Genomic DNA, 22,016 nt, shown 5'->3' on the forward strand with positions numbered 1-22,016 from the left:
CGATGAGACCAGGTTTGCTTGGTCTCTACACTGGGAACGTTCCACTGAGGAACGTGGGCTGTGGAAGGGTTTATCCTGTTCTCAGAGCGCTGGGCTCTGAGCTGTGAGTTGCTGTCTGAAGCACACGCTGTCCATCTGATCTGGAAAGGCACAGACTCTTCGGTCTGACGGACACAAGGCTTTAGAATGAGGGATCTCCACAGCTTGGTTAGGTGGCCATGTTCTAGCAGGGTAACACAGAGCAAGTGGCATCGTGTACGTCGGAAGGGTGGCAGTGGAACACCTTAGATCTAAATAGACAGCGTTGCTGTATCTGTGTTGGTCCCAGGATGTTCGAGACACCTGAAGGAGAGCTGTGTGTGGCTCAGAAGCGTCTCTCTCTCCCCAACAGACGTTGGTCTCATAAAAGATACGACCTCACCCAACTTAGACTCATAGACTTTAAGGTCAGAAGGGACCAATATGGTCATCTAGTCTGACCTCCCGCATGATGCAGGCCACAAAAGCTGACCCCCCCCCCACTTTCCCTTAACTCTGCTATTGAAGTCTGCAGATCGTGATCTAAAGACTTCAAGTTGCAGAGAATCTTCCAGCTTGCGACCCCTGCCCTATGCTGCGGAGGAAGGCGAAAAACCTCCAGGGCCACTGCCAATCTACCCTGGAGGAAAATTCCTTCCCGACCCCAAATATGGCGATCAGCAGAACCCCGAGCATACAGGCAAGATTCTCTAGCCAGACCCTCATTTTACCAGCGATGGCCGTTATTGCCTAATTGACTAAAATCACGTTATCCCATCAAACCATTCCCTCCATAAACTTATCTAGCCTAATCTTGAAGCCAGAGAGGTCTTTTGGATTTAAGAGTAAGAGACTTAAGTACCTGGGACAAGTTGGTCACCATTTAGTAACACTTCATTAGACGTGTTCTGGCAGAACACCATCAATATTGACTCCGTTTTTTAAATCTCAAGACCATCTCCATTGCCATCTCTTGGCTTTCATCCCTGCCGTGCTGTTCGCTGAGCAGTGGTCAGTGGTGTGGTACAGTGCTCATTCTCCCGGGTGGAAAGTGCTCACTTCCCAGCTGTTGATGCTTTTGCTGTAAGCAGGGCTTGAAGTAACGGTAGGTTCTGTTTAGCCACTAGGACTGTGCACGATCTAGTCTGTGCATTGGCTGGGCACAAACCTCAGCCTGGATCTTACCTGCAGTTGTCCAGATTAGGTGAAAGCTCCTGGTAGTTGCATAGTTTTCACTTGGAGCAGAACTGGGGTGGGAGGAAGGTTGACAATGGCTGATTCAGGCTGTAGAAATGTAAGGAGCTGATTTGTTTGCACCGAGCAGAACTACAGCGAGTCATCAAGCAGGTCCGCTACAAGGCATGTGACAGTTCCCAAACACTCTGCAGGTGTTGCCAAGCGAGAGTGTTCTTCAGAACAATAACCATGAGCAAAGGTTGGTGTTTCCGTGGTGACTGCTCTTGGGATCCCACATTCCTGTGGGTGGGAGAAAACAGGAAAAGCTGAACCGATGAAGGAATCTGTTGGGTTGAGCAGGGAGGATCAGAGCGGTGCCCCATGGTAACGTGCTAGTTACCAGCATACTGGTCCCGTCTGCGTGGTTAAGTGGGGAAACCTTTGAAGAAATCTTGTAGTATTTGGGTGGGCTGTTCCCCACGTGCAGATGAGAGGCAACGGGGGCAGCCCTGAGCAGAGGCAGAGCACTGGCTGGGGAAGGAATGGAGGGTTTGAGTTGGCGCCATCTGTCCACAACAGCACAGGGTGGAGCCATTTTACCTTCTGCGGATGCCGTATGTGATGATGAACTGTTCTAATGACATGGCTGCTGTACAGCTTACACCAGGGGTGGGCAAACTACGGTACGCAGGCCGCATCCGGCCCCCCCGGGAGCGGGGTCAGGAGCTTGCCCTGCTCTGCCTACCCGCCACTCCCATGTGTTCTGGTGGGACCTGCGTGAGGGCACACGTCACTGCGGCTGCACAACCCAAATGCGCCATCAGAGCCTGGAATGTGCAAGCCCACGTGCCTGCTACTTGTTGTGAGTAGTGTGACTCTGTGTGAGTAGTGTTAATTTTCCATTGTTGAGGATAAAATCAAGAGTAGTTGGCCATGGAGTGCCAGCTGCATTGTTCACATTAATCAAAGAGGGCGTGGAAAGGAGGTAAGTTTGGCTTAATTACTGTAATACTTTTATGATGGTATATTTATAATCGTAAGTAAGGTTTAATGTTTATTTCCACTAAAATGTATCTTTATTAAATAAAGTTTATTTGAATATCTCTGAATTGTTAATTTCGTGAGCATTCGTGGCCCACCATACAATTTCCATATCCAGATGTGGCCGTCAGGCCAGAAAGTTTGCCCATCGCTGGCTTAGACAGTGCTGGTCAACTGAGAGTGATTATGCAGTGCTGAGTCAGCCCCAGCCCCTCTCACAGCTTCTCCACTTCCTGAAGGATGCTGTTTTCCATCCATCCGTGGCTCCGTTTCGGTGACGTGGAGGGCCAAGGTGCTAGCAAGTACAGTCCAGTTCTCTGTATTTGTTTTCATATGGCATTTGTGTGTGTCTCTTCCCCCCCGACCCCACCCCAAACTTTGTTTTTCCTGTTTCGGATTGCTTTAGATACAGCTGGAAATTCAGGAATGGCCTGGGACACACGCACCCTTTGGATAGAACCCCTACCTTGCAGCGTGGTCTGGGGGCGGGGGCTTGCTGATTTGGTGCCTATACTGTACGGGCATAAAAACCCGGTCACTGAGGTTGAGATTAGAAAAAGGTGGGGGGGGAAAGGAGGAGTTTTCTGTGAGGGAGGGTCTGGTAAAGTAGGGGTGTGTTTGCAAGGCTGGTTTATGTGGTGAAAGTAAGGCCAAGTGAAGGTCCTTTGCCATATATCTAGACCAGAAGGATATGGAGCAATAAATGACTGCGCACAGTTTTAGATATTTATACCCGCTTATTGGATCCTGGACTTCTCGTAGTAGCAATAAGTGAAATGGAAATTCTCTTTCCCCTTTGCTTCCTTGAGGGTGTGGGAATAGAGGGCATGCTTGTGAGCCTGAGGATGGAGGTCTGTATTTTAGGCAGGCAGGCGTGTTTGAGGTTAAAACCAATTGATTCTGACATCTGTAGGGGGTCTGAACGGTGCAGATGGCTTGCAAGAAGGGTTGGAGCTGAATTGGTGGCTTGGTGGCATGGTGGCTAATGAAGTTGTTTTTTGTGTTTTTGGAGCGGGGGGGTTAAGTGATGTTCAGATAATTGTAACCCAAAGACTGAGAGGGGACGTTGGAAGAGATGAAAAGCGAGAGAGAAAGCAAGCAAAGGACAGAGAGGTTTGGAATAGAGAAGGAGATTAGGAGATAGATGAAAGAGAAAAAAGAAAGATGAGAGAGAGAGAGAGAGAGAGAGAGAGAGAGAGACAGAACAGATCCACAGAGCTGAGATAGGTGTTGCTAGGGAAACAGAAAGAATGAGAGAGCAAGAGAGAAATAGAGAGGAGACAAGGATGGAAGATACTGGGGGTGGGGGAACAAAAGATTTAAAGACAATGAATGTTTGGTAAAGGAGGGGGAGTGAATTCTGAACAGTAAAGGGAAATGAGGGGGGAAGTTCTGGGTCAACTAGCAAAAAGAAACTTGAATATTTTTCCCTGGGATGCCACAAGAGTATTTGGATCACTGCTCCATTCCCCTGGAGGGAAATTACTTTGGCTTCTGCTACCCCTCGTACACTGACCCCTCAGGAGCTGAATTTCCATAGTCTGAAACATTTCTCATCCGGTCCAAGAAGGCTTTCTTTGGAAACTGGATGCTACATTGGGGCCACACTCGGTAAAGCACAGGAGTGTGCAAAGGAACAAGGAGCTCAGAATTCGGGGTGATAGGGAGGTGCCGTGTGTGTCTTTTCCAGATGATTGTCTGCGGGCACATTTCAGATGATAAAAAATAAAATTGAGCTGAACGTGAATCTTTTCTTTAGAAGTGAAGGTTTTGTTACTGGGGCAGGGGAAGGTGAAGAATCCAGTAGAGATGGAAACCGATGGCTGGGTACAGTACTGCTGTGGCAAGGGAATTTTGTGTCTTTGCTATCTATCTAAGCTTTGGTCTCTCCACAGTAGGAATCGGTGAGCTAGCCAGACTGCCACATGTGTAATTTCATGTTATGGTAACAGGCAAGCTAAAGCAAGTGACCTAGCTTCATAGGGTATGTCTACACTGCAGAGAGAAACCCACGGCACCAAGTCTTAGAGCCCAGATCAGTTGCAGGGATAAAAATAGCCATGTAGATGTTTCCACTTGGGTTGGAGCCCAGGCTCCGAGACCCTCCCCCTCACCAGGTTACGCCCAAGTTGGATGTCTGCCTGTTTTAGCCTCAGCCCTAGCCCCGCAAGCCCAAGTCAGTCAGACTCAGCGCTGTAGGTTTCCCTGGACAATGTCGGCATGCCCAGAGACACTGCTGCAGCCCCTGGGTTGGACTGCAACAGTTCCACTGAGTGTGCGCAAGTCTGGAGACTGGAGGGGCAATAAAAGCTTCCTTCCCCCCCCCCCCCCCTCCGCGCCTCACTGATGGGCCCCGCCCGGATCTGGAGCAATGACGTCGTTATGGCTTGAAATTGCTCCTCCTATTGCTCCTTATTCCCACAGCAGCATCTTGTTTTGACACCAACATTGTCCTGTCGCTGAGCAGTAGCGTGTGTCTGGGACTTGCAGGTCAGATTCCCAACTGAGGAGAAATCAGTAGTTGGGCAGAGTCTGGGCACGTTTTAATTGTAGACATGCACCAGTTCTGGGACAGAGATTGCTAAGCAGCACACAGGACAATTTCTTCTTTCAGGAATCTTCATCTAGTACCAATGCCCCGGTCCCTGAGAACAACTCTGCTTTAAGAATTGGAGACCAAGGCAGAAAGCAAGCTGCTCCTCTGCTGTGTCTCAGCTCCCACTCCCTAGAACTACTGCCTCAGGACAGAATCCTGCATAGCTCAAAAACTACAGATACAGCACATCTTCCCAACACTGAGCACTTGCTCATACACTAAGAAAAAGAACTTGGAATACTGCCATAAATAAAGAAAGAATACAGATTTATCAGAACTCATTGCCTAATCAGGTCTGCTATCTAAGAAGATTTATGAAAGACACATACAAGCAATAAAGAAAAATCCCAGTTATCAAAACACAGAGCAGAAGGAACCATCTATCCTTGAGTTTGAGGACCTGGCATGAACTTGTGCCCTTAGATAAATAGAAAAGTGAACAAGAACAATTTTTTTTAAAACTATCTGTGTAGGATGCATAAGCAGGCTTACAAATCATTCCCATACACACATTTGAAATGCAATAGTAATGGTTTCAAAACTGAGCTTTTCACTTTTTTTGTTTAGAGAAACATTGTGCTTTCTGATCATTACGTTATTCTGTGGGCAGGGTATTCGAGGATGAACCTCCTTATATCACCAGGAACTGTTGCTACACGTTTTTAAAAAAAAAAAAAAAAACACCTTGACAATTATGTCTTCAGTAGGCTTGCTTTGGTCTGTTAATGAGTAAACTTATTAACATTAAAAAACCTGTCATACTTGCAAAAAAGGCTACACAAGTGTGTTGTGTTGGGGAGGAAGCTAACCAAGTATCTGTTTGTCCATTTTCTGTATACATACTCAATGTTACAGAAAAACTAGCTCCTGTATTTTTGGGAACCATTCCTCTAGTTTTGGATAAGTGTGTTTCTTTTGCAGTGTGAGGTTACTAATAGTCTAGTGACTATGAAAAGACAAGCTATTAGCTCTTTGGAATGTAACCATTTCTGCTTGGAATCCCCACCAGATTGCCAAAAGATCATTCAGTAGTAAACATCCAACAGTGTATCATGGTCTGGTTGCATCACAGTATTTACTAGCTGAGCGTGACCACCATGTGGACATAAAATCACCTCTTTCCCCAACATCTATCCCTACCCAACCTGTGTATATTTTTAATCTTGCTGTGTAAGGTGTCACTGAAACAGTATCTGGTGTCTCCATCATACTGCAGTTGTGGTTGGTAACTCGCCTTCCAGATCCTTTTATCATAATGTCATCCCGCTATTCCCTTGTTAGGAAATTTGCCAAAGGCTGAAGTTAGTTTTGTTGTTTCCTTATCCTCCAGAAGCAATTGATTTTATTACGGTTAATGTTCTCTGCAAAACAGTTACCTAAAAAGGTGAAATACATAATGCCTAATTTGAAGACACTGGTGCCATGGGAGACCAATTAAATTAGGTTCTGATTTCTTTAAAAAGAAAAAAAAAATTTGCTAAGCAGCTGGCCAGTTATACAAATTCCCTTCCTCTTCCATTCTTTAAAACACCAGCTCCTAGTGTAGGTCACAGTCTGGTTTATTTACAATCGGTAGGTATCACTGGTCATGGAAAAGGATTATCTCTAGTTCTGTCCCGAAGGCAGAGAAGAGCTTTTGCCAGAGGGTGGATACAAGTTTCTGGAAGGCGTCTCGCAGTAAATGCAAGTACAGCAGTTTATCACCACTTTCTTGCTCAGTGAAGACCCAGGACTTGTCTCCCCTACTGCTAAAATCGATGTAACTATGTCACTCAGGGTGTGAAAAAACCCACCCCTCCTGAGTGACATAAGTGAGGTCGACTCAAAGCGGTGTCTGCATTGCGCAGTCGGTGGGAGACGCTCTCCCGCCGACATCGCTTTCGCCTCTGGTGGTGGTGGAGTAATCCGGCGACGAGGGAGTGCTCTCCCCTCAACAGAGCGCGTCTCAACCAGATACGCTGCCGATGCAGTGTGTCTGGTGAGGACCAGCCCCCGCGTTAGGCTGGGTTAGAGCGCCCCGTTGGCTTGACAGGCCTGTATAATGTTTGGAACAGCTTGTCCACGCTGCTTCGTAGGTCTGAGTTAAGTAGCCACACTCGCCCCATCTTTTTTGTTCCATCTACATCCCAACTGTCTCGGTATCCTGCTAGAGTTCTGTTTGGGGTGATTTATAGGAAGATTCTGAAACCAGATAGACATCCTAGGCAAAGCATTCATTCTGGCCTCAATTTACCAAAGTACTTCAGCACATGTGTAACTTAATTGTACTCCCAAAAGTGTCCTGGCCAATGCAGAGCGTAAAGGAGACAGCAGCTCAACCCTGTGGACTCTCACAGGCTGGTATATCGAGTGGGAATCTGTTTAAGGAAATAGGGGCTAGAGGAAAACAAGGACCTGTTGAGTAACGTTGAGAGACCAACCAAGAGTAGGAGCACTAGATGATGCAATCGGGCAGATGAGCCTTGATTTATAAACTTGGTAAGGAAGAATTTATTCCACATATCCTGCCCTTACCCAATCCCACGGATCAAATGGCGTAAGGTTCAGGCCAAACCTCTCCTTACCACAGACCGAGATGGGTCAAATTTTTCTAAAAGCAGCCACTCACTTTGATGTCTTCATTTTTGGGGTGTTCACCTTGAGATCCTCAAGGGCTCTTTTCCATAGGTGCTGCCATTGACTTCAGCTGTAATGGTGGGAGCTCAGCACTTCTGAAACACCCGGGGACCTAAAGCGCGCGATGGACTTTCGTAGGACTGTTGGCTCCAAACTTTCATTGGGTTGACTAAGGCTGTTCTGGAACCCAAGTGATTTAACTGCCAACCTGGGGCTGGCAGAGCAGCCACCTGGGACTGCAAGCGGGGTGGGACAGGAGGATTTCAGCTGAGAGGAAGGGCTAGGTGAAACAGTCAGTTAGAACAATGGGGGGGGGGGGGGGAATGGGGAAGTATCCAGAATCTCTCTCCAGCACAGAATGTGTGTGCTGGCATCTAGCAAGGAATACACCTGAGGTTATAAAGAGACCAGTGTGTGTGTATTTTAAAAAAAAAAAAAAGGGTGGGAAAGAAACGGAGACATCAGATTGCAGGTACAGGTGAGAACTGGTAAACTGAGTGATTAAAAATAAAATGGCAACAAATAAAACCTACATAAGAAACAATGCAAATGTGTAGTGAACAGGAGATCAGAAAGGAGATATTTAAGGAGATGGCTGAGAAGGGGCATTTTAAACACAAGAGGCACATTGATTGAGGAAACCTTTAATTTTTAGCAGTCTTTACAAAGAAGAGCAGGGAAGAGATGTCAACTCCAGGCACAGGCTATTTCCCAGAAGAGGGAGAAGAAAGACCCCAGCAAATAGCCACATGAGAACAGGAAATGAGAACCTCTGCAGGCCCCAATGGCGTCCACGCCAGGATTGCGAAGGAAGAGACAAAGAAACAGAGTGCCTTCAGCCAGTACATTCAGAAACTTTGGAAACCAAGAAGATCCTGATGAGAGGACAGTGAAATGCACACTCATGGATTCTAGAGAAGATGCAGGCGCCTTCCAGACATGTAAGTGTAGCTTCAGCTGAAGGGAAGACGATACAAGAAACGTTACCGAGAGTGGAATGGGGAAGCGTCTCGGTAAGTAAGTGGCTGATGACCAGGAAGACCGGGGAAGCATGTGAACGTGAAAGTTTTTGGTGTAGCACCATAAAAGATCCATACAAGGATCCATAAGTGTGGCCTATAGGAAGAACTTCTGTATCTGAACTGATGAAAAGCAGACGGGGATCCATAGCCTAGGCAGAGGGGACGGGAGGGAGGGAGCTGCAGTGCCACAAAGGTTAGTATTGGAGCAAATTTCATGCCTGTGCTGTACCAGTGATTGGGAGAAGGAGGGGTAAGCTGGGGGGAGGGGGAGAGGGGACTGGGGGAACCAGAGAGTGGTGGGGATGGGGGTGCAACATGCCTGCAGCAACACGGCAGGAAGATGATTCTGAACGGGTGCGAAGGGGAACTAGAGCCCTGTGTCAAGGCCAGAGGAGAAGGTTGGTGTAGTCGGGATGTAAGCTGATGGCGGGGGGGGGGGGCCTAGACAAGAGTTTCATTTGTGTGGATGGCAAGGAAAGGCCAGGTCTTGGAGAGTGCGACCTGAAGAAGCACCATGGCCCGGGCACAGCCTGGATGTGTGGGCTAGAGCGACCAGGAACCGATGAAGCTGAGATTCAGGCCCTGAATGGAAGGGGGTTGGGAAAGGTGCCGGGGGGAGAAGAACATCAAGAACTCAATTTGGAGCTTTCTAAGTAGAGATCCCCTTTAGGACTCGTTAGACAGACTGACCCGACTGGCTAGAGCTTGGCTTAGTGCGTGCAAGCGCTGGGCAAGACGCCGTGCGGAGCAGAGTCCCTGCGGCCGCTCCTCTGTTCTGACCAGCATTCGTGCAGTTCAGTGCTGAGCTCTGGCAGTGCTCCTGGAGCCTGGCCTGACATCTCCACCGCTTCAACTGGGGGCCGTGTCTGAGTAGGCTTGTTTTAGCGGCTTTGTGCTGTGATTGTAGCACTAACCGCATTTGTACTTGGTGGCGCTAAGGAAGGTTTGAAGTCCGATCTCTGCAGCTGAAAGGCTGCTGTCCTGACCCAGCACTTTGCCACCACATAAGCTGAGGGGGAGATATCCAAACGGTCAATCTGCTGAAAAGAGCCATTCCCAGGCTTCCATCTGGGGCAGAATCGAGAAAGTTGCACAAAAAGGAAACTTAAAAGTGAGGAAGTGAAACAACGTTTGTCTGATTCCTCATTTCTCCCCCTGTGAAGTGTGTGTAGAAAACCTCTCTGCAGGTTGCTTTCTTTGTTTGAGTGGCTAACACTGTAGTTGTCTTGCTCTGCTCCCTCACCTGTCACCTTGCGGGTGAGGGCTTGGACGGGTGTCATAGAAAAGTCCAAAGGACTGAATTGTGCGCCCACAAACAAGGTTTTTGGGTCAGTTCTGCATGTCCTGGGGAGCCATGTCCTGACAGTGTCAGGAGGTAGGAATCCCGAATTGTTCTGCGCTGAAGGGTTTTGTTAGTCAGTAGTCCTGTTCTCAGAAGCACGGGTGAGTGTGTCATTCGCTTTCCTCCTCCTGTCTTTGGGCTGTCCCAGTGCCTCTGCCTCTGCGCCCCTGCAGCCACAGAGGGAAAGGATCGCTCCCATAGAACTGGAGAGAGAGAACCTGCTGGGTCCCCTCTAGTTCATACTCACTCCTTCTTCCCCCAGCCCTGGAGAATGGTGCAGGATTGTCCCCTGCCCTCTATTCTCTAGGACTGTCCCAGTTCTGACTGTGTCGCTTTGCATAACCCTTCCTATGCACGCTAGCATTCGCACGCTAGCATTCGCCCGGTGGCACCAGGAGCAATGGGAACCTGAATAGGGTGTAATGGCTGGAGTCAGTTTAAAGCTGCTGCTGGGAAAAGCGTGTCCGTGATTGTTACCAGATTGGCAGGAATCTCTCCCTTGTGTGCATTGGAAAGGGCCGGAGTCCTCTGTTCGTGTGATCCTGGCCAAGGCCAGGGACGAGCCTGTAAGGGCGAGGCGGGTTGGTCCGCTACGCCTCGGATCAGGATTTCAATTGTTCTCCAGACAATAAGGCCAGATTATCACAGGGAATTGGTTTCCCCTCTCAAAATCATTTCAAATTCCTCCTTGCAAAGCCTGGGGAAGAGAACTCTGGCTCCCCACCCCTGCTAGTCTCAGGCCCTGCAAAGGGGAACCTAGTGCCTGCTTTTAGCTCCATCACTTTCCTTGAGAATTGTATAGACTAGCTTCTTCAGGCCAGTTCTCTAGATTCTTTTCCTCCCAGGAAATGCCTTGGTTTTGCACTTCTTGTCATTGCAATCCCTCTCTCTGCACTCAGCTTCTGGCACAGATGTCTGGAGACCCTGCCTCCCGTGGTGCATGCTGGGAGGGAGTTCTGCGATGATTGACAAACAGATTAATGGGGGGGGGGGGCTGGATTCTGTCGGCTCCTAGCAATAATGTCAGGAGGTATGGGTGGTGGTGGTGGTGATGGTGGTTTTTGCTTGATGGCCGATGTGTCTGTGGGGCGTAAGGGTGTAATCCGCTGAGTGAAACGCCAAGCTGAGCGAGGACCAAGGAAACAGCACATGTGGCAATGATAATCTGATTGATATTCAGTAGTTTCCAAACTTTAAGGATCATGGCTTTGGAAACGCCACCCGGACAGGAGAAGATGGAGAAGTATCTACAATACAGAGATCAGTCCTGAAGTAGCTAGGTGGTCTAAAAGGTGATGCCATTGTGCTGGGGACCTGTGTTTGGTTCCTCCCTAGCCTGGCAAGTGTCAGTCGGTGCTGCAGGGGGGACACGCACTCTCGTGGAAGCGGGTGTCTTGCTTTCTTTGATTCCTTTGTCTGAGTAGAGAGCAGGACTGGTGGCTTCCAAGCGTGTCTGGCCCTCCTTGAAGGGCAGGGCAATTGGCTGCGATATGGGGAGCTAGAGGGTTTCCTTGGGGGTCCACAAGTAACATGAACCAAGAGGTTCAGTTGCCTAAGTGGTCAGCTGGGTGGTGGGTTGCACAGCTGGTGAAGAAAGTGTGGGGATGGAAAGGTGGGTCTCTGGCAATCTCCAGTTCACTTTCCCTGTGCCTGCATTGCTCAGGTGCCCCATTCCCCGATGCTCTGTGCTCTCCGCACACGCTGCCTGGCTGTCTCTGGAGCAGCAGCTGAACTGGCCCAGGTGCTGTAGGTCCCAGGTCGTGCTGTCGCTGGGAGCCAGCAGCACTCTGATGCCCTGAGATCTAGAGCCGGTAGCATCACCCTTGTGTCAGGCCCAAGGGCTGTGACCCCGCGGTAGCTGCAGTGTCCGAGCCTTCTGTCCGGAGACGTTGGGGACATTTTGCTCTGTCCAGCTGGCGGGATATTGCTGATGTGACCTAGTCTGGAGTCCTCTGACCAGCGCTGTCAGTGGGCACTGGTGGGTCAGAGAACGGGTATCCTTCACTCCCGGGAGCCTAGAGGCCAGATTTTGCATTGTGGGTCTGCAGGAACTTCCTTCACTTTGGAGGAGTTACTCTGGATTTACCCCGGGCCAGTCAGAGCAGACCCTGGCCAGGAAGCCTAGGGGGACGGTAACGTACTGCATACACCACAGTCCCTGCTTTCCAGCTGCTTGCTTCTCCTTCCTTCTCTCCTCACTGTCTGCCTTCCCCCGCCCCCATCTCTCTCCTTCCTCCTTCCATCGCTCCCCATCCCCCTTTCTCTCTCTCTCTTTCTCTCTCCCATCCCCCCTCTCCTCTCTTTGTTTCTCTGCCTCCACTCTCTCCCTGCCCCTCCTTCTCTCTGTCTCTTCTTTCTTTCTCTCTCTCTCTGGTTTTGTCTGGCTCTTTTCTCTGCACTGGCCACCCTCCCCCACCCCAGGGTAAGACTTTCAATTCTTCCCAGGCAGCTACATCTGTGTAAGACGTTCCCTCCTCACCAAACACTGAACCTGAGGCAAGGCTGACATTGCTCTGTTCACATATTGCCTTTGGTGGTAGAGTAAAGGAGGCTTGGTGAATCCTTGCTCTGGGCTTGCTGTGTGTCCTCTGGCTCGCCAGCTCTGCATTTCCTTCTTTCCTCTCACACATACTAGAGGACCAGGCGCGCTGGAGGAATTCTGGCTGATGTGTAGCAGTGCCCAGCTGTCCTTTGGAGAGAGCAGTAGCCAGACTTAGTCTAGAGACTGACCAGGTATGTTTGATGCTCTATTTAACCTTTTGCAGGGACCCTGAGCTACAGATGTGCACGTGCCAGGGGGCATCAAAAGGCTGCTCCTTCCAGATGTGCACCGTGCAAACAGCTTGCTGTGGTGCACTGCGAAGAGAGAAGATCTTGTCTGTCAATCAGGGCACAGGCCGACTAGGCTCTCTGGGTCAGAGCAGCAGAACTTAGTAATGGGTCAGTCGCTTCCCCAAATGCTAACGAAGCTGTCTCAGCACTGGAGTGATGTTTGACTCAGCCTGCCTGGTTCTAAGGAACAAGTGAGTGGCTCACATTGTGTGAGCTGAAAGTGTTAGAAGGAAGTGGGGTCTGCACTGCTGCTGTACACCAGAGCCATGCTGGCCTGCGCTCCTCTGGGGCTTCCTGCCCTGGGCTGGGACAGACCTTGGACCTGCCTCTGTAGCTCCCAGCCACTCTCTTGAGTCTAGCTCAGTTTGGCTGGAACCTCTCCCCGGCTTAAACAAAGCCCCTCTCCTGATTTGTACCCAGTGGGAGCCCCCCCACATGCACCCCATTCCCTGCACCTTTCCTTTATCTTCTTGCCAATGCTGGTATGGCTCCGAATGGGTCCTGTGACTCGCTAGTGCTTGGAGGGGATGATCACATCCTTCCTTCTGCACGGCTTTGGGACCGCACTGCACTGGGGGTTTGCTTGAAGTCGTGTCCCCGGGTCTAGCTGGTGGAACAGCGCCCCCTTCTGTTGGGCACCGTCTCCTGGCTTAGAACATGCCTAATACTTCGGACAGGTTGGCTACATGCTTAGAAGCACATGCTAATTGTAACAGGTGCAGCGAACGCCAGGGTGCCGTTGTGCTGTCCCACCTCGGGGGAGATGCCCCTCCACACACCTGCAGCAACGTCTCCTAGGGCAGCTGCATGAAACTAGAGAGACCAGGGGAGAGGTAATATCTGTGGTTGGACCAACTCCTGTTGGTGAGAGAGAAACGCTTCCTCGGGTCTGGGAAAGGTACTCCGCCTCACAGCTAAATACAAGGAGGAACAGATTGTTTAGCATAAGTAGTTAACACATTTCAAGGTGAAGTGGCCTGTTAACACCCCTCCAATCACGGGGGGTGGTGGTGGTGGTTAATTGGGTTACAGATTGTTGTAATAAGCCATAAATCCAGTGTCTCTATTCAGTCCATGATTTTTAGTGTCTAGCGAAGTTATGAATTTAAGCTCCCTGGCTCATATTTTGCCAGGTGTTTGTGCAGGTTTCCGTTGCGAGTGAGGACAGACAGGTGAGACAGTGATCGCTTTGTGAAAAGTGCTCACCCACAGCTGACAGGGAATTTGTCTTGTATCATTTTTCAGTGTGAGCTCATTGGAGAGCGTTGTGTTGTCTGATTTCACCCACACAGTTGTTCTGGGGCATTTAGTGCCCTGGATGGGATACACCCCATGTTGTGATGGGCATGTGTAGGACCAGGGAACTTGAAAGGTGTCGTGGGGGATGCTGATCATCATAGCAGTGCAGCTGTGTCTGCAGGTTTTGCATCTGTTGTTCTGGCAGGGTCTGGTGCTGCTTTGAGTTGGTGGGTCCTGGTCTATGGGGAGCTGGCTTCTGCTGATGAGCTTGGAGAGTTGTTTGAAGGCCAGAAGAGGGGGTTCAGGAAAGATTTCTTTGAGTGGGGTCCCCATTGAGTGTGGGTAGTAATTCGTTGATGCCCTGTATGAATTCCACTGTGGGGTGATAGGTGACAACTCAATGGGTCCTGGAGATCCTAGAGAAGGGTTACTTTACCGAGTTCCAGTGCCTCCCTTTCCCCTTGGGGACTCCTCTTATGAGACCCTGTTCAGGAAGGAAGTGGACTCCCTACTGCAACTTGCAGCAGCAGAAGACGTGCCTGTAAAGTTCCCGGGCTGGGGGTTCTACTCTCACAGTTTCCTGGTTCAAAAGAAGAAGGGTGAGGGGCACCCCATCCTGCATCTTCAATTCAACAAGTTTGTCGATTTGGGTTCAGGAAGGTGAGACCGGCATCCATAATTCCTAGACTGGATCCAAGCTCTCGACTTACAGGGTGCGTACTTCCATATGGTGATGCACCCCTCAGATTCCTCGTGGGAAAGTCTCTCTGCCAATACAGAGTGCTCTCCCTCGGCCTCTCCATGACCCCAGGGTGTTCGCCGAGTGCCGGGCGGTCATGGCTGGACACCTTAGAAGGCAAGGAGCAAACCCCACAGGAGCGTTCCAGGACTGAGGGCCCTTCGGCTGGCATGTGTAGGCATTCTGCCAGGTCTTCAGTGTGCCACAGGACAAGAACTCCCTGCCAACACCGTGATGCGCTATAGCAACACGCACAGGGGGCTCGCGTGCCACCACTGTGTCAGGAGGCGACCCCACAGGCACTGGTGCAGCAATCGCCAAGTCTCTGGAGTAGCTCTTCACTTCCTCAATCTGCAGAACACCCTAGCAAACCACCTCAGCCAGCACCATCAGGTCACGCTAGGATCCGTTCTCCACGACACCCCACTGTAACCCTGCGGCACATCCCACCTGACCGAGGAGTGGCACAGGTTCTGCTCTGTCAGGGCAGTCGGTCCTGCTCTCCGTCGGACCCCTCTCTCGTTCCACGGGCCTGAGGTGCATGTACGCCTGCCCGGCTGTTCCCTTGGTATTGAGACTCCTCAGGAAGATCAAACCAGACCCAGCTCTGGTGACTGTGGCAGCCCCAGCTTGGCCCAGGCAGTTTTGGTACTTTGACCTCGTGAACCAGTCCCTATGGCCCCCCGTCAGGCAGACTCTTGCAGTGCGAGGCAAAAGGCCTGGCCTTGCACCCAGACCCTGTTCCCAGCTCAAGCTGGAAGGACTCCAGTAAGCTCACCTTTGCTGCGCGCAGTGGAAGAGGTTCTCTAGCTGAGCTGTAGAGAAATGGTCCTTCTCCCTTTTCTGAAGCCCCACTCACTGCCATCCTCAACTACCTGCTTGCCTGAAGGGAGGTGGGCCTCTGTTAGCTCAGAGTGCTCCGGACTCTGCTCACCCCCCTCTGGGGGAAGGACGCAGTCTCCTGCCACCTAACCATTGCCAGGATCCTCAAGAGGCTTATTCGTGGCTTCCCGCATGCCAGGCCCCATCTTCCTTGGGCGGGGCTCCAAATCTGACAACCGCTTTGGCAGCACTGCCCCACCGTCATTAGTCCAGCAGATGCCGAGCACCCCCTGCAGGACATGGGTCCCTGCACGTGAGTCGCCAGAGGTGGGATATGTGTGGACAATTGCTCAAAGACCAGTTACTTACCCTGTGGTAACCGGTTGAGACGTGTTGTCTACGTGTGTTCCATGACCCACCCTCCTTCCCCACTACTGCAGAGGCCTTGCCAATCTGGGTCCCGTTTAGCAAAGAAACTGGGGAGCAGTTGCAGCCACTTGGCCCCTTAACCTTCAGTTATGGGGTGCTGGAGGGACCTGGGGCGCAGGCAGAGACCCAATGGACAGTGCTACGCAAGAAGATTCTGGTCTCAGAAACCTGGGGCACATGTGAGTGACACGTCTCGAAGAACCAGGCATGCTGTAGGGCAGGGAACCGTTTGCTCCAGCCTCAGATGAGGAAGGTGTAGGGGGTGCTTGTACTAGTCCTGTTTTATGTATTGGGCTGGGTTGGGGTTGAGCTGAAGAGAGTTGATTGAATGTCTGACAGGTCTGTTTCCCAGCCTACCTGAAGGTTGGCCTCTCTTGCTGGCTGTCTCTTTTCTGTCTCTGGCTGTCTCCTCCTCTCCCCATCTGACGCTTTTCTGCCTTGCTTTGTTTGGCCTTCTCCCTCTTTAACTACTTCTCAGCCACTGTCCCCTGCAGCCTGAATCCCTAAGGAATGCTGCTGCAGAATGCTAACCGAGATTTGTGGATCTGAATGCAAAGCAAACCACCCCCAAAGGTGTCTAATCTGCCCCACATCTTTCCTCTGCAGCAGAGTCTCTGTATTTCACGATCCCAGGTGCCTGGGCTTGCACATGGCAGTCATGAAATTACTAGCTGGCAGCCTGCTTCAGTCTTTTCAGCTGTAAGTGCGGTGTATGGGGGACTGCTCGAAGACGGTTCCCGTCCCTGTTTGGATGATGAAGTGTATGTAAGCAAGGCAAGGGTGCTGGCAAACTCCCTGAAAACTCTTTGCCGCTTCTGGTGAAATTCATCCGCCTTGGTCCAAATGTCCCAGCCTCACAGCCGCTCTGGAGACCAGCAGAGCACGTACGTCTCCGATGGCAGACTTTGGGTCCTGGGTTCGTGAAAGCTGTGTCTGGGTTCTGAGCATACGTGCGCAGGCAGCCCTGCGCTGGCCCTGGACCCGACGTAGGGAGGAGAGGTGCTGCATGTTGGACTCGGAAGCTAGTTTAGAGAGAGCTCTGGGACCATGGCACTCCGAGCACACAGGCAGCTGGTCTGTCCCCCTGGATTTAAACTGTATGTTGAACCTTCTCTATTGGTTTGAAGGCAGCTGAATTCCTGAGTAGTGATTTTTAGTTAAGCTTTGGGGAGAGAAGAGGGACACATACGTCTGGGGTGGAGGATGGGGACGGGGGGGGCAATGAAAGAAGATGGATGCACGTGAAGCTAAAAAGCGAAAATCCCATCCTGAGTGGGTTGGTCCCATTGCGAGCGCCTCTCTCCTGCTCCGAATCCTTCCTCCTCCCTGCCTGTGGAGCTGGGCTCTACGCGTCTCTTCTCTCTAGTGCTCACGCAACAGCACAACCAACAGCAGTGTCAGCAGGAAAAGCAAAGCACCTGCTTCTGCTCCTCGGCTGCAGTGGGAACAGGATCGGGCCTTAAGCAGTGTCCCATTCAGGGCTGTGGCCTCTAGCAAGGCAAACTTGAGACTGGGCTATATCTCTAGCAGACTTGGGACCGTCCTTGCAGAATGCCGCTGAGTCCCCTGGGGCTCTTCGTAAAGCGACTCCTCTAGTGTGATTTCGCATAGCACCGCACCCAGAATCTCCCCCGTTCTTTCTGCCCTAGCCCATCGCTCCTGGCTGAGCTAGAGCGCCGTTTTAGAAAGGCATCAATCTGGATTGAAAGCCTTTGTGCTGGAGAATCCACCAGCTCCTTAGGGAAGTGCCTCCAGGGCTAATTCCTCTCCCTGGTTTAAAAAGCAGCACCTTATTCCTAGTCTGAGTTTGTCTAGTTTCAGCTCCCAGCCATGGGACCTTGTTCTGCCTTTTCCGGCTCGATGAAAGAGCCCTCTGCTCTCAGAAATCTCCTTCCTACGCAGGCCTGTAAAGATCCTGAGCAAGTCACCTCTTCGCCTTCTCTGGGCTACGCTAGACTGAGTTTCTTCACTCGCTGTATGGCAGGTTTCCAGTCCTCCGATCATTCTCAGTCGCTCTCTTCTGAGCCCTCTCCAAGCATGAACGCCGGAACTGGAGCCTGTATCTAGTGATGGGCTCACTAACGTTGCAGGCAGAGGTCAACACCACTGTCCGGCTCTTCCTTAATATTCCTCTGCATATTCAAGCATCCAAGTACCGGGTTTGCTCTCTTAGCTGCAGCATTGCACTGAGAGCTCGTGTTCACTTGGTTAGCTCCCGTTACGCCTTCAGTGTCCTGCATTCCAGGGTACTGCCTCCTGTCTTGCGAGCGTGACCTCTGGTCTTTGGGCCGAGATGTATGGCTGTGTTAAAACACAGGTTGCTCAAATGAGCCCCATTTACCAAGCAATCCAGTCAGCTGTATAACTGGCCTGTCCCTGTCATTATTTACCACTCACTCATTTTTTTGTCATCTGCCGATTGGACAAGCAGTTACTGTATAACTTCTTCCGTCTCTCGGATAAAGAGACAGACTAGTGCTGAGCTGGGAGCGGATCCTCACAGGGCCCCACTAGAAACCTCAATATTTAAATTTTTGTTTCTATTTTTTTGTCGGGGGGGGGACGGGGACCAAGCCAACGTATGTTGTCAGCAGCGTCACTTTTATCACCCAAACCAGGCGTCGGCGACCTTTCAGCAGTGGGGTGCCGAGTCTTCATTTATTCACTCTAATTTAAGGTTTCGCGTGCCAGTCATACATTTGAACGTTTTTAGAAGGTCTCTTTCTATCTGTCTATAATATATAACTAAACCATTGTTGTATGTAAAGTAAATAAGGTTTTTTAAATGTTTAAGAAGCTTCATTTAAAATTAAATTAAAATGCAGAGCCCGCGTGCCATAGGCACCTCTGACCCAAACTGTAATCTCCTCAAAAATGAGAGTTTGACGAGACCCTATTTTCCAATAAAAACCCCAGTGACAGGCATGAATTCTGCTGCCATCATGTAACTCTTTGACTGCCCCCCCTCTGTATCAGCCTTTCCATGAGTGTGCTCAGAACTGACCCCCGGCTGGTGGCCTGCCGTTATCCACAGCAGCCATTTTACCTTCTTTGGAATATTGGCACATCCACTTTTCCCCCAGTCCTCTAGAACCTGCCCAATGTTCCCAGGTTCGTCAGAGAGCCCCTGGGTTAGTTTTACCAGGAAGGCTGGAGGTCAGGGCATGGGACAAGGGCTCAGAAGATCTGGGTTCAGTGCCAGGCCTTGTCACAGATAGACTGACCTGCCTAAGCTCACACAGGATGTCTCTGGGCCTCAGAGGTCCCCTCTGTCCGATGTGGCCCACAGCCCTGCCCTGCCTGCAGGGGCATTGGGAGCATACTTGGGGAGAGATCAGACACTTTAGTATAGTACAGGGGCCATGTGAGTGTGGTGACTGTGACCCACTAGGTGCTGTCTTGCTGTATCTCAGCCACTCGTACCCTTAGAAGTACCCTGTCTTTATTTTACTAATTTCAGAAGCACTTCTGGTTATTGTAATTAGCTCTATGACCCTCTTTGTCTTCTGTTCAGTAGTTATCAATCTGCAGCCAGCACAGGCCCTGGACGTGCAGCCGAGGGGAAGGAAACCAGAGAAAATATAAACCAGTGAACTTCCCTTAAAACCAGGCCCACTCCTTGCTGGGGACACTCTGGCCCAAGGGAGAGAGGCAGTTCATGAGGCCAAAGGGAAAGGGGAGGCCCCCAGCCTGGGGGTGGAGAGGGCTCCAAGGAAACGGGCTGAGAAGCTAGAGAGAGTAGAGACATCGTCTGCCACCGAGCAAGAGAGGCAGCAGCAACCTGGGCGGCCTGGCTCCTGGACGGAGAGTCCTGCCTGGGAATCTGCCCTTCTGCACCAGCCCCTCGGCCCCCGCGGGAGGAACGTGCAGGGGAACCTAAACAGAAAATCCCCCTAGTACGTTCTGCTTGGGCCTCGTCCGTCTGGAACACCAGGTGCACCGGGGCTCCCCGGCCCTTGCAGTGTCGTGTTCCCCTCGCCCTGCCTTGCGGGAGAAAGGAACTTAAGGCAGCTCACAAGCCGTTCATACGTTTAGCTTTCTTGACCCTTCCTTGAAACCTGCCCTGGGGTCCCCTTTCAGAATGAGGTGTTACGGGGCTTTGGGGAAGCTGAGGTTTTACTGCATCTCAGATGATGGCTTGGTTCATATTCCTCCCCCACCCCCGCACTGGAAACCCAGCACTCCGACAGCTCCATCAGGCTGAGCTGGCACAGACCATTAATGAAAGGTCGCGCTGGGGTTCGAGAGAGACCCAAAGGACTCAGCTTGTCCCAGGGACTGCTCCCTCTTGGGCCTACATCTTAGCGCGGGCTTTGATTTTTCCGAGGGGCTCAGCGCCACAGCACCTGGAGTGGAGCGCTCAGCACCTCTGAAAATCCGGCCCAGGTGTTCCAAGTTGGGCACCCAGAATCGGTGGTCACTCTTGAGAACGTTGGTCTCCGCGCGTTAGCGAAGCTGCTGTCCCAGAGCAGTGATCAGGGCGTGGCTGCTAGCCAGCACCTCTGTGCTGCCACCCCCAACGACCGCAGACCAGCTTCCCTGCCTGGGCTGGTGGGGTGGGATGCAGCTCTTACAAAGGCTAACGAGCCCTTCTCTCTGTTCCTGCAGCCATGACCGCCTAGCCGTGGGGTGAGATGGAACGCTTCACCGACTCTGGAACTCAAACGGATGCGGTGGTGGTGCTGTCCCTGGCCCAGGCCGCTGTCTTGGGCTTGGTGTCCGAGAACGAGTTCTTCGGCGCAACCATCAGCCCTGGAGGCTTCTTTCCCGGGCTAGGAAATGAACTTGCAGACACGGCCACGGTAGAACCAGAGGATCCGGAAGGCGCTTACAGGCTGCAGAAGGACGGCTGCGTCCCAGCCGAGGCGCCGGAGGAGGAGGGGCTGGAGGCAGAGACTCCATTTGAAAAACATACCCGGAGGAGGAAGCGGCCCCCAGTGAGGCTGGTGCCCAAGGTCAAGTATGAAAACCCTGCGGGTGCGGAGGAGGAGGTGGCGTATGAAGTGTCCGTCCCTGGCGACAGCAAGGAGGAGACGCCGAGCAGCCACCCGCCCAGCCTCGAGGAGTCGGGCTGTGAGAAGACCGTGCAGAGCAGTGCCATGAAGATGATTGACCTGAGTGCTTTTGGCAGGAAGCCCCGGCGCTTGCGGCATCTGCGCAGACACGTGCGGCAGGACGTGGGCCTGGGGAGTTATGACCCCGTCCAGGTTGGTTACGCTGAGGCCAGCGTGGGCGGGGCTCCGGCAAGCACCGGGCCAGAGGCCCTCGGAAGCGAGTGCAGCTTCGAGGCGAACGCTGCGTCTCTGGAGGCGCCCATGCCAGAGTCGCCAGAGCAGGGGAAGAGCGAGCAGGGCTTTGCGTGGCAGGAGCCAGCGGATTTTGACGCAGACGCAGCTGGAGTTAACACGGAGCGCAATAAAAAGGCCCAGCTGGACCGGCTGGACATCAACGTGCAGATCGACGACTCCTACCTGGTGGAGGCGGGGGACCGCCAGAAGCGCTGGCAGTGCCGCATGTGCGAGAAATCCTACACCTCCAAGTACAACCTGGTGACGCACATCCTGGGCCATAACGGCATCAAGCCCCACTCCTGCCCGCACTGCAGCAAGCTCTTCAAGCAGCCCAGCCACCTGCAGACGCACCTCCTGACGCACCAGGGCACGCGGCCGCACAAGTGCGACGTGTGCAGCAAAGCCTTCACGCAGACCAGCCACCTGAAGCGGCACATGCTGCTGCACAGCGACATCAAGCCGTACAGCTGCCACTTCTGCGGGCGGGGCTTCGCCTACCCCAGCGAGCTGAAGGCCCACGAGGTGAAGCATGAGAACGGGCGCTGCCACGTGTGCGTGGAGTGTGGGCTGGACTTCTCCACGCTGACGCAGCTCAAGCGCCACCTCTCCACGCACCAGGGGCCCACGCTCTACCAGTGCCTGGAGTGCAGCAAGTCCTTCCACTACCGCAGCCAGCTGCAGAACCACATGCTGAAGCACCAGAACGTCCGGCCCTTCGTCTGCACCGAGTGCGGCATGGAATTCAGCCAGATCCACCACCTCAAGCAGCACTCGCTCACGCACAAGGTGCGAGCAGCCGCTGAGCCCGAGGGCTTTCCCTGCCCCAGAGAGCAGGGGGTGGGACTGGGGGAGG

General features: G+C 52.0%; 1 protein-coding gene across 1 annotated transcript in view; it reads left to right on the top strand.

Moving 5' to 3' along the window:
* The window catches only part of ZNF710 (zinc finger protein 710), a 43,525-nt gene that overhangs the window by 15,510 nt on the left and 5,999 nt on the right, over window positions 1-22,016 (top strand). Inside the window, exon 2 of the mRNA XM_026648421.2 lies at window positions 20,481-21,949. Coding sequence (XP_026504206.1) covers window positions 20,507-21,949 — 1,443 coding nt within the window. The 5' untranslated portion in view covers window positions 20,481-20,506. The remainder of the gene's footprint in view (window positions 1-20,480; window positions 21,950-22,016) is intronic.

The sequence above is a fragment of the Terrapene carolina genome, unplaced genomic scaffold (assembly GCF_002925995.2).
Source record: "Terrapene carolina triunguis isolate 2854851 unplaced genomic scaffold, T_m_triunguis-2.0 Scaffold67, whole genome shotgun sequence".
Taxonomy (NCBI): Eukaryota; Metazoa; Chordata; order Testudines; family Emydidae; genus Terrapene; species Terrapene triunguis.